At 39.4% G+C, this 12,957-nt stretch overlaps 1 protein-coding gene across 1 annotated transcript in view; it reads right to left on the reverse strand.

Moving 5' to 3' along the window:
* The window catches only part of LOC126235063 (uncharacterized), a 559,517-nt gene that overhangs the window by 33,388 nt on the left and 513,172 nt on the right, over nucleotides 1-12,957 (reverse strand). Inside the window, exon 5 of the mRNA XM_049943798.1 lies at nucleotides 12,449-12,770. Within this exon, the coding sequence (XP_049799755.1) occupies nucleotides 12,449-12,770 (322 nt within the window). The remainder of the gene's footprint in view (nucleotides 1-12,448; nucleotides 12,771-12,957) is intronic.

The following is a 12,957-nucleotide window of genomic DNA, read 5'->3' on the forward strand; positions in this document are numbered from 1 at the left end:
ACTGATTTTATTCTCCGTGGGCCTTAGAGGCTCCTCCACCTTCTCCCGTCGCTAATACCAAGGAAACATTTCTGGTGCTTGACACTTTGGATTGAAATATTTCACACGAAACAAACTTTTGTACTGTTGTCTTATAACATTTTTTATGAAGTTGATCGTTTTTATTTTCATTGTTTTTGCTGATGTTTAACAAGTAACATAAGTATACAACGTTTACGTTGTACTTCTATTGAAAAAGTGCTTGAAGAAGTCTTGAACGAACCACATTTAAATGAAAGAGAAGTGGATAATGATATGGAAGAGACTGGAACTGATTCACCATCTCAGAATGAATATGAGTGTCATCCCAACCCACCAGATGGTACTGACACGAACTCTGATAAATTCATTACCAAAAGTTGATGCAAATATGTTTCGAAGCCACCTCGAGAATATCGGCGTTCTATACAATATATTGTGCGGGAAAGAACGGGGCTAAGACAAGAAGGAGGAACTGAGTCTCCGAAATTGGCTATCGAGCTTTTTTATACTCCATGTTATGGATCTAATTATACTACTCTCAACACAAAACTAGGTATTCAGCATACCGATGATGGTGAGTTATTTTGTTATATAGGGCTCTTACTAATCAGGGGCCTTACTAATCAAGGGTTCAAAACATAACAGTAAGATACATGTCCCAGATTCATCGTCGTGCTTCATCGCCGACAAGTGTACTAAGGGTTAACCAATCGGGCCCGATTTTTCGAACTAACTACAATGTTGAGGTTTGGTGATCAGAATACAAGAGAAATTCATTGCTAGAGTGTCAAGTCTGCTCCAAAGAGGGAAATTATTGAATTCTTGAATTCTTCATTTCCATTGTATGTCATGCCTGTCTGCACCCCCAACAGCGGATGAGATGGTGTTTTTGTTCCGTGGTCGCTGCCCATTTAAGGTGTTTCTAAGAGACAAACCCGGAAAATACGTCTTTCTAATTAGAATGCTGTGTGATTCTGAGACTAGATACTTGATCAGTAAGGACTTTTATACAGGAAAGTCGTGAAATGCACAGCATCTAAATGGACCAACGGGTATTGTAAGGACACTAATAAAACCCCTTGAAAAATCAGGCGGCGTTGTTACCACAGATTGGTACTACACTTCAGTGGAGCTTGCTGAGAATCTATGGAATTATTTCCACCTCACACTTGTGGGACTCGTGTGGTCAGACAGACGGCACATAACTGAGAGCCTGAACGGTACAACTGGCTCCAGTGCACGCTCATCCATCTTTGCATATACTGACCCAGTGACTCACAGGTCACTAGTCACTCTTGCATCAACTGTAGTCCTTGAAAAATCAAACCGATCCTGTTGATGCTTTGGACTTTTTACTCAGAAGCGGTGATTAGTGAGTACTCTACTCCAAAAAGACTAAGGTAAATCTTTTTTATAATTCTACACGTGGAGGCAAAAACGCCATAGACCAGATGGCAAGACATTACAGCACGAAGGGAGGAAGAAAAATACGGCCTATGTCCCTCCTCTATACACTCATTCATAAAACAGAAATAAATGCATATTCAGTCTTCCTTCTCAGATCTCCAAACTGGAAAAATGAGTAAGCTATATCGCAAAAGAGTTTTTCTCACTAAATTAGGTCTTGAACTTATAAGGCTTCATACAGATAAACGGGCCCGAAATTTGTATGAGCTTCAGAAGCCAGTAATAAAGCCAATGGAAGGCATCACACAACGTAAGATTAGCTTCACTATGCAATCTTCACCATCAACAGAAGAGCCAGGACCTCGTGGAAGGTGCTGCCTATGCTGCCAAAAATCTTCATCTAAAAAGATCTAGTGCAACAGGTTGGAAAAATCTACTGTTACCAGCTCTCAGTACCACAAATATGTCTGTGGAAAATAGAGAGAGAAGACAGGCTTCTGTGAAAAATGTGAACCTGAATGAGCCAGTAATTTCTGTTTGCTTCCTGTAGTGAACTGAAAGTAAGTAATTGTTTTTCATAAGAGAACAGAATTATGAACGTTAACTGAAAAAAAGAAACTATACAAAATGGATTTTATGACTTGTTGATATTTTTCCGTTTATAATTTAATTTTTTATATTCATCATTTGGTTTTGCAGCTCCTTGTGTTGACCGTGTTTTCCGTTAAAACAGTAGGATGTGAGGTCCGCCAGTTATACAAAACACCGTTTCCTCTCAACACTCAAACATGTTTCAACACCACTATGCCTTCATCAGTGGGTTTCCGTTTTATTCATTCTGTAATGTGAACATTTTTATTAAATGTTACAGAATTATGTCGTGTTTAGTTCAAACAATAGTTCGTTTCTTTTTGTTGATACCTTTACATTTGGTGTGCATGATTTTTCCGTATCACTTGTGTATTATTTACTACAGGTAGCTTGTCATCTGCATCAAAACGATGTTGATTAAGAAATTTTTTCCTGGGAGTTAAAATAACATCTAAAATGTAATGTAGTTTGTCGCGATATTTCGCACCTGTATTCATTTTTACTTACGTTTTCGTGTGGCCAGCCCTTTTATTCTCCGCATCATGGTGAGTGTAGTGATGCACACGTAAATATCACACGGATTTTCCGCAAATAAGGTAGTAAAAGCACTTTTTACTTCACCAAACCAAAGTTGATTGTGGTTTTTATGTGTCCCAGCCCAGTCAATGTTCATTTGTTCACTAGAGAGTTTGGCGTCATATCTCAGTCATTTTCTTTACGTTTTATCCTTGTGAGTATGTGTGTGTGTGTGTGTGTGTGTGTGTGTGTGTGTGTGTGTAGACTTTATCTGTTTGTGTTGTCTTTTTTTGTAAAGTTCCTTTAATGTGTTAAATAGTGTGCCCTTGCAGAGTGTAGTATATTCATTTAAGACCTGTTTTCCTTTTGCTATTGCCTTCTGTATGTGGAAGCGTTCCTCAAGAGTCAGGTTGCTGTATAGGCTGTGGTTGGGTTTTAGTATTCTTAAGTGTGTTTCTATTGTAGTTGGGTGGCGATTGTGGGCGACAAGGTGGTCAGCAAATGTGCTATGGGAGCTGTTGCTTTTTAAAGCACTGAGATGTTCTGAATATCTGGTTTTGAAGTTTCTGCATGTTTTTCCTATGTACACTGACTGGCAAGTGTTGCATGTGAGTTGATATATTTCTGATCTGTTAAATTTATCCATGGGTGTTTCTTGTTTTCTGATCTTTTTCTGTGTTGTGTTCTCTGTCCTGTATCCTATTTGGCGTCCCTGTTTCTTTAATATGTTGCCTATTCTGTGGACAGTCTTGTTATTGAAGGTGAGTATGGGCCATTTCGTTTTGTGTGTGTGTTGCTCTGTTGTGTCTTGTGTCTGGTCATTGTTTGTGTTTTGTGTTGTTCTGTGTTGGGTGAGGATTTGTGTGTGTGTCGTATGTTCATTTTTGTACTGTTTACATATTTTTTCATTTAACTTGTCTACTGTGTGGGTATCATAGCCATTTTCTACTGCTACTTGTTTTATTGTGTTTGGTTCTTGTGTGTAGTTCTGTTTCTTCATGGGTGCTCTGTTTAAAAATGGAGCATGAATCTGAAGTTTGCTTCCTTATGTGTCAATGGGTGGTTCTATAGGTTGTGAATTGTGGTGCTTGTGGTTGTCTGTTTCCTGAATATTGTGAAGTTGTGTTTGTTGTTTGTTTTAATATGGTGAGATCCAGAAAATGTAGTGTGTTGTTAATTTCTGTTTCTAATGTGAAGTTAATTTTTGGGTGTAAGTCGTTTATTTCTTTGTGTAGATGTTCTATGCGCGCATGTGGTTCTTCAATCAGGCATTTTGTGTCATCGACATAACGGTACCTGTGTATAACATGGTAGGTTTTTGGTTTTATTATGTGTTTGAAGATCATGTTCTCCAGGTTGTTCATAAAGATGTAAGTTAGGAGGCCATTGATTGATACTAACATTGGCCATCCTTCATGTTGAGAAGAAAATTCTTCGTTGAACACAAAATAATTATGTGATGTTATGGTCTTTAGTATGGTTGTTATTTCATTGAGGTGTGTGTCTCGTATGTTTTCTTGCTGTTTAAATCTTTGTGTGATGATATTGTTTATAGCATTTATTGCAATACAAGTGTACATTGATGTGATGTCAAATGATTGATGAACCACATACACATGTAGAAAGCTACACAAAGAAATACACAACTTACACCCAGAAATTTACTTCACATTAGAAACAGAAATTAACAACACACTACATTTTCTAGATCTCACCATATTAAAACACAACACACACAACTTCACAATATTCAGGAAACAGACAACCACAAGCACCACAATTCACAACCTATAGAACCACCCATTGACACATAAGGAAGCAAACTTCAGATTCATGCTCCATAGATTCAACAGAACACTAATGAAGAAACAGAACTACACACAAGAACCAAACACAATAAAACAAGTATCAGTAGAAAACGGTTATGATACCCACTCAGTAGACAAGTTAAATGAAAAAATATGTAAACAGTACAAAAATGAACATACGACACACACACAAATCCTCACCCAACACAGAACAACACAAAACACAAACAATGACCAGACACAAGACACAACAGAGCAACACACACACAAAACGAAATGGCCCATACTCACCTTCAGTAACAAGACTGTTCACAGAATAGGCAACATATTAAAGAAACAGGAACTCCAAATAGGATACAGGACAGAGAACACAACACAGAAAAAGATCAGAACACAAGAAACACCCATGGATAAATTTAACAGATCAGGAATATATCAACTCACATGCAACACTCGCCAGTCAGTGTACATAGGAAAAACATGCAGAAACTTCAAAATCAGATATTCAGAACATCTCAGAGCTTTAAAAAGCAACAGCTCCCATAACACATTTGCTGACCGCCTTGTAGCCCACAATCGTCTCCCAACTACAACAGAAACAGACTTAAGAATACTAAAACCCAGCCACAGTCTATACAGCAAACTGACTCTAGAGGAAAACTACCACAGACAAAAGGCAATAGCAGAAGGAAAATAGGTCTTAAATGAATACACTACATTCTGCAAGCGATAATAGCGTGTTATATATCAATGTCATTTACCGTAATCCTATCTTTAGCGACTGAGTACTACATCACGTTGGAAATTACTTTCAAATGTCATTAACACTATCGTGGACGGATAAATGAACAGATAACATCGAGTTCTGTGCCAATGTCATTCACCAAACGTCTGTCATAATTCGATTAGATTAGATTAGTACTTGCTCCATAGATCATGAACACGACACTTCGTAATGATGTGGAACGTGTAAGGTTAATAAAAGATGTCTGTACAAGATATTACATTACACAAAATATTACATGACTCTAATGTTTAAGTTGTTGTTATTTTTTCCTTTATTTATATCTAAAAATTCAGCCAATGAGTAGAAGGAGTTGTAATCCAGAATTTCTTTTAATTTATTTTTAAATGTTAGTTGGCTATCTGTCAGGCTTTTGATGCTGTATGGTAGGTGACCAAAGACTTTTGTGGCTGCATAATTTACCCCTTTCTGTGCCCTAGTCAGATTTAAACCTGCATAGTGAAGATCACCCTTTCTCCTGGTGTTGTAGCTATGCACACTGCTATTACTTTTGAACTGAGTTGGATTATTAACAACAAATTTCATAAGTGAATATATATATACTGTGAGGTTACTGTGAAGATCCCTATATCCTTAAATAGATGTCTGCAGGAAGACCGTGGGTGGGCTCCAGCAATTATTCTGATTACTTACACGTTTTTGAGCTATGAATACTTTTCTACTCAACGATGAATTACCCCAGAATATGATGCCATACGAAAGCAGTGAATGAAAGTAGGCATAGTAAGCTAATTTACTGAGATTATTATCACCAAAATTTGCAATAAATCTAATAGCATACGTAGCTGAACTCAGACGTTTCAGCAGACCATCAATGTGTTGCTTCCAGTTTAGCCTCTCATCAATGGACACACCTAAAAATTTTGAAAATTCTACAAAGCTACAGACTTCTGTTCAAAGTCTATATTTATTACTGGAGTTGTGCCATTTACTGTACAGAACTTTATATACTGTGTTTTATCAAAATTTAAAGAGTCGATTTGCTGAGAACCACTTAATACTTTTGTGAAAAACATCATTTACAATTACATCACTTAGTTCTTGGTTTTTGGATGTTATTACTATACTTGTAACATCAGCAAAAAGAACAAACTTAGCATCTTCATCAGTGTGGAATGGTAAGTCATTAATGTATATCAAGAACAGTAAAGGACCTAAGACCGAACCCTGTGGGACCCCCCCCCCCCACCCCCCGTTTGAGGAATCAGCTGTTGTTTTAACATTACATGAACTACTTATTTCAACTTTCTGCATTCTTCCAGTTAAGTATGAATTAAACTGTTTGTGCACTGCCCAACTCAAACCATAATGATTTAGCTTATCTAAAAGAATTCCATGATTTACACAATCAAAGGCCTTTGAGAGATCACAAAAGATACCAGTGGGTGACGTCTGGTTATTCAGAGCTTTTAATATTTGATCAGTGAAAGCGAATATAGCATTTTCTGTTGAAAAGCCTTTCTGAAAACCAAACTGACATTTTGTTAGTACTTTATTTTTACAAATATGGTAGGCTACTCTTGAATACATTACTCTCTCAACAATTTTTGATAGAGCTGACAGAAGAGAGATTGGGCGGTAGTTGTTGATATCCGACGTACCCTCCTATTTATGCAAAGGTTTTACAATGGTATATTTCAGTCTATCGGGGAAAACATCCTGCTCCAAAGAGCTATTACATACGTGGCTGAGAATCCTACTTATCTACGTCACATTGTATCGTCTAATAACAATACGATGATTTGCATCTGCTGATCAGTGACATTTTGTCGATTAATGGTCCTCCAACTTCCAGTTCTGCCATCATTACAGACACATTCATATTTTCTTAACGTTTGGAACAGACGCGTCTGTGAATGAATAAGTTACTACCACCTCCGGCGAATACTCCATCTTACCATAAATTACAGAGAAGCGAAAGCTGCTGGTTTATAGGTGTGTAAAGTTCTCAGTTGGGGTGTATTGAAATAAAAACATAAACAGAAACACAGTTCTTAGGCACCTTTTGTGTTCTATTGTTCGTGAAATCAGAATGGCTTGGAGCAAATCTTAATTGAGGTAGTGCTTATTATATCGCAATATATCTACATTTTAACATTAAGAAAGGGATAGCGCCAATGTGAACTAAAAAGTACCCCCGAACCTGCCATTTGGATTAAATATTCACTGCTGTTTGTGGAAATTGGAACAGCATAATCGTATCGCAAGAACTTAATTCAATATAAACAACAGGAATATCCGTAACCATACGAAAAATATCTGTTGTGAGACATTTTTGGATCTTAGCATAATCTTCAAGATCGAAATTCGATATTAAGTAGTCAGACCAACTGCAGTACTACAATAGTAATTCGAGCAGTTTACTGGTGGCTGGCTTAATATCCAGAGCCAAACAATGAAAAAAAACCTTCAGTCACAAAAATGAATAGTGAACGTTTTTGCACTGAACTGGTGAAAAGATGGGATACCTCTAGCATGATGGAGGTTATTCCCTGACGCCCTAGAAAATCTCCTTCCATGCCATCCTTTCTTCTTGTCAGTGTTTTCCATAGCCTCATGGTCCTTTCTTCATCGTTTCTGCGGAGAACCTCCTCATTCTTTATCTTATCAGTTCACCTCATTTTCAACGTACTGTAGTATCACATATCAAACCCTTCGATCTGCTTCTGTTCCGGTTTTACCATTGTTCATGAGGCGCTATTACACAATAGTGTGCTCCAAACGAACATCCTCAGAAGGCCTATGCTTCATACCAGTAAATTTGTACTGGCCAGAAACGTTCTCTTGTCCTGTCCTAGCCCGGTTTTTATGAGTACTCGTCTCGTCCGTAATAGGTTTCTTTTTCTTCCAAGGTAGCAGAATACGTTAACTTCGACATTAAACTGTTAATTCCATTCAACAAATCCTCTAATCCCCTTCACTTTCACTGACTATAGACATGACTGCTATACTATTTTGTAGTTTCAGTGTAGATCTATTATGCTTTGCAGTGTGCTGCAGACGTGCATACATGTCTGAAGGACATTGCAAAGTAAATTAGAACTACACAGATACTGTAACATAGTATTTCACGCCTAATAACTGGGCTTCGACTTCATTCAGACGTTTCTTCCTGTACCGGACTCACGGTATCTGTGTGAATATAGGATGTAGACGGAAGCAGTGACGTATGGAAGTTTGGGTCGATCCGGGGAGCGTGCTCAAGTGGCTGAGGCCGCCGTCACGGTAGCTCAGCGTGTTCGGTCAGAGGGCAGGCTGCCCTCTGTAACAAAAAAACTCACTGAAGCCTTCAACGATCAATTTGAACATGTGTCATGTAATGTCCGCCCAGGCAGGATGCCGATAACAATAATTAACAAAATGAAAGAAAAACTTTAAAAAAAAAGGCGGGCAAGGCGACCTCTCTAGTTAAGGGGAAGATCCGGGTCCGAGCCGCGACTCGTGCAAAAAATTGTAACCAATGTATAGCGCAGCCAAAGTGAAGCAATATTCGCAAATTCGAATACGATTCTTATATGGATAGCAATGCTATTATTGAATCCTGTGATTGATAACCCTTCACTTCCAATTTTACTCTTATTCTTTAATCTTTCTTTTACCCCGTCATTGCTTCTCCGATATATGGAATGAACAGCGGGCACGAAAGAATGCATCCCTGCCTTATTTGCTTTTTGATCCGAACACACCGTTCTTGGTGTTGCAATCTTACTGTTCAGTCTTCGGTCTTAGTTCTTTCCTTATAGCTTACTCCTGTTTTTCTCAGACATTCGAACGACTTGGACTGTCTCATGGTATCGAACGCTCGTTTGACTATACCTATGAGCGTATCTTGATTTTCTTTCAGTCTTGCTTCCATTATCAATCGCAAAGTCAGAACTACCTCTCTGGTGCCCTCACATTTTCTAAAGCTAAACTGATTGTCATCTAATGGAACATCAACGTTCTTTTCCATTTTCTTCATATCGTTGTCAGCAGTTTGCATGCATTGTTGTGTTTAACTGACTGTGCGACGGTGTTGGCACCTATCTGCCCTTGTTGCCTTCGGAATTATGTGGACGATATTTTCCCGAAAGTCTGATGCTACATCGACATCCTACTTCCCATTCTGAATAGACGTTTGGTTGGAATTTCTTCATATGATTTAAGAAATTCTGATGAACAGTAATCTATCCCTTTTGTCTTACTTGTTCTCAAGTCTTCCAGAGCTGTTTTAAATTCTCACTCTAATAGTGGATCTCTTAAACTTTCCTTAAAGACTCCATTTCTGTCAACTCATCAGACACGACCTGCCCCTCACAGAGGCTTTTACTATACATATTCCACTTCTCCGCTCTCCCCTCTGCGATTATCAGTGAAAATGCCTTTGTGCTCTTAAATTTATCACCCTTACCTTTAATTTGAACCAGGGATATTTTAACTTTTCTGTATGCTGACACCGTCCTCCTGACGATCGTTTCTGCTGTCATTACTTCAAATTTTTTCTGTCGCCATTTCGCCTTGTCTTCCTCGCAGTTACTGTTGATTTCGTTCATGTTTGACATAGCTGTATTATTGTCTTTCCCTGAACATTTATATACTCCCACTTTTGATGTATTTCATCTATCACTCATGGTATCTCTGGAGCAAGCTTCTTTGTATTAATGTCTGATTGTCCAACATCTGTGCTGGTCCTAGTTAGAGATATCCATTCTTTTTCAACTGAACTTTCAGCTACGATATTTATTATTGGGTTATCGACATCCTTGGCGAACTGAAAACGATCCTAATCATACTATAGTACTTCAGTAACCAGCTTCCTTCCACACTGATTCTTCTGTGAAAATCTCTTAAATTGCTTTCTCTTCTTCACCATTACTGAATTTCTATCTGAGTCAATATCTGCTCCTGGGTACGCCTCACAATCCAATATCTGATTTCGGAGTCTCTGCCTGGTCGTGATGTAATCCAGCTGGAATCTTATCGTGTCCTTTTACGGTATTAAAACAAAGTGATCGCTACCACCATCTAAAACTTATTGCACAACTGAATTTGTCTTTCTCCTCCCTCATTTCTACTACCTAGCCCACGTTCTCCCATAACCCTTTCTTCTATTTTCCCTACAACTGTGTAGCAATCTCGAATGATTAATAGAATTTCATCTCCCTTTAAATACTGCGTCTCCTGTTAAATATCTTCATGGACTTTCTCTGTCTCTTCATATTCTGCTTGCGAAGTTGGCATGTGCACTTGAACCACCGTAGTCAACACCGATTTATATCGAATCTGAAGAGAATAACCCTATCAGTGAACTGTTCACAGTAGCTCACTGTCTCTCCTATTTTCCTATTGACAGCGAATCCCACTCACGTTATACCATTTTCTGCTGTTATTGGTATTACCCAATATTAGTCTGACTAGAAATCCTTCTCACCACTTCACTTCACTGATCTCTTATGTATGTACAATGAGCCTTCGAATTAGCCGTTTCAGGTTTTCTAGCTTCCCTCTGTGATATTCCATGTTCCAAATCTCTGAATGTTACCTCTTCGTTCGTTATTCAATTTTTTTCTCATTGTCACATTCCCCTTGGTAGCTCTTTCCCTAATCCGGAGTTTTTCGCCAATGGGGAGACCATCATGACACTTTTCAATGGCAGGCCATTTGTCCTGTGGACGCACATTATTTGCGTTATTGCAGTTGTTTCGTTTACCTTCTGAATCGCCATGCCGTACGTCATTGCTGATCCTTCCGCTTTTAGGGGCAGTTTCCCACCCCAAAGGCAAGAGGGTGATCTCAAACTCTGCTCACTCCTCCGCCCTCTTTGACAAAGCCGTCGTCAGAGCGAGACTGACTTTATATGCCGGAAGTCTTCGGCTGCTATTGATGATTTCTACTCATATTGTCCTCCTGCTTAGCTGAGTGGTAACGTGCTTGCCTACAATGCAGCTAACACGGGTCCGATACCCGGCTTTGTGGGAGATTTTCTCCGTCCTTGGACTGGGTCTTGAGTTTTTCTCATCATCAGCGACGCGCAAATTTGCCCAATATCGTGTCGCTTGAAATAAGACTTTCGTCCGCCGGCCGTACTTCCCCGGATGTGACCTCCCGGCCAACAATGTTACTCGATCATTACATTTCTTTTACTCTAAATTTAGACAATAGTTGGGTTGAAACCTGGGAGCCATGACGTTTTGTTTACAAGTCAAAGACGCTGCCCCTAGACTGAACCAATGTATTCAGTGCGATGGCAGTCTCGGTACGTTAAATTATATTTGCAGAACAAAAGATGGAAAAATAAATGACCTGGTATATTATTTTATAGAAGTTTATGTGGAATTCTTTACTTCGGAACTGTAGATTATGTTACATGACACATTACATTTTTCATTGTAGTTAAGCATTTGTTTACATTTTTCCAGTCTTTATTTCGCAAACACATCACAAAGTCCTCAGTTCTTTATTAGTCTCATAGTTCATCTGCAAATAATGTAACTGCAAATTGATCCACGATACCTTCACAATCTCGATGTTTTTATATTAGAATTTTTTTCAGTAGCAACACTGCTGATTCCATAGTTCTTTTTGAAAATTTTATGAGAGAGAATTGGATTGTATGAAATGACAAGGGACTCGAGTATGGCTGCTGCGTAGGTATAAGGTAGTCATTTAAATTAAAATGTTCCTTCGTTCCGCTTAGAAGTAAAACTCAGTAATGCTCGTAAGTGGAAACATAAAGCGAATGTTGAAGTACTTAGCCACTGTTTTTGTGAACCACCCGAACGCGTACCTGAAGATGAGACAATATTACCTTCAAATCCTTTTTATACTCATGAGACAAAATATAATAAAACATACTCCTGCAAGGACACTGACTGTCATTGGAAAAAATGACGGTGGAATTGCTTTGAATTTCAACTTCTACAAAAAACGGTTCAGTATTTTTGCATTTGTCTTCCTTTTTAATGTTAGTGGTAACCTTAGACTAATTTCTGAGAGTGGTTCGGGGTTCCCTGAGTAATTATAAATCTTATCGGAGAGTACTTACTCAGAGTAGGCGTAGAAGAATGAAACTAAAGCTTATTTAACCAGTTTAATGTAAGTTACATACCCCGTTAAACAATTAGTCGCAGCCAGACAGTCATATTGCCACACACGAACGATTCTTCCTATGGGATTCATCAAAACGCTTGGGAATTCCGAGCGATCACTGTTAGGTTGCATCGATTTGCGATCTACAGGTAGATCTGGCGTCGTGACAGCGGACTGCCGCGATCCATTTCTCGTGTGTACAGCCCTTTAGAAATAGGAACGGACGACATACCTGGGGAAGTAGAGGCGGACGACCTCGCCGGGGCGTCCGCGCATGAGGTAGGTGCAGGAGGTGTGCGGCGGGTACCAGTGGGCCACGCTCAGGAAGATGCCCTCAGAGTCCCCGGAGGAGGCGAGCGCCTCGGAGCTGAGCAGCCAGTCGCACGTGCCGTTGCGCACGCCCGCCGTCTCCACGTGGCCCGGCCAGCTGCCCACGTTAAAGTGGAAGCCCGTGTTCAGCAGCGGGCCCGCCGCCGAGCTCGAGAACTCCACCAGCAGGTCCTCCGACGTGCCGATGATGGAGTACGGGAACTTGCCCATGCCGCAAAACACGCCTGAGGGCAATGGCGAGCGTCACACTCTACTAATACAACCGGCTTGCGCTACTACCATAAGTACAAGGGCTATTGGTTATAAAGGTCAGATCATTCGCGAAATGAAAATCACAGTAAAAATCAAAAATATTTTATTTCCAGTAGAAACATACACCTTCTAGCTACTACTCCACATAGCCGCGGCTCC

Source organism: Schistocerca nitens, chromosome 2, assembly GCF_023898315.1.
Source record: "Schistocerca nitens isolate TAMUIC-IGC-003100 chromosome 2, iqSchNite1.1, whole genome shotgun sequence".
NCBI lineage: Eukaryota > Metazoa > Arthropoda > Insecta > Orthoptera > Acrididae > Schistocerca > Schistocerca nitens.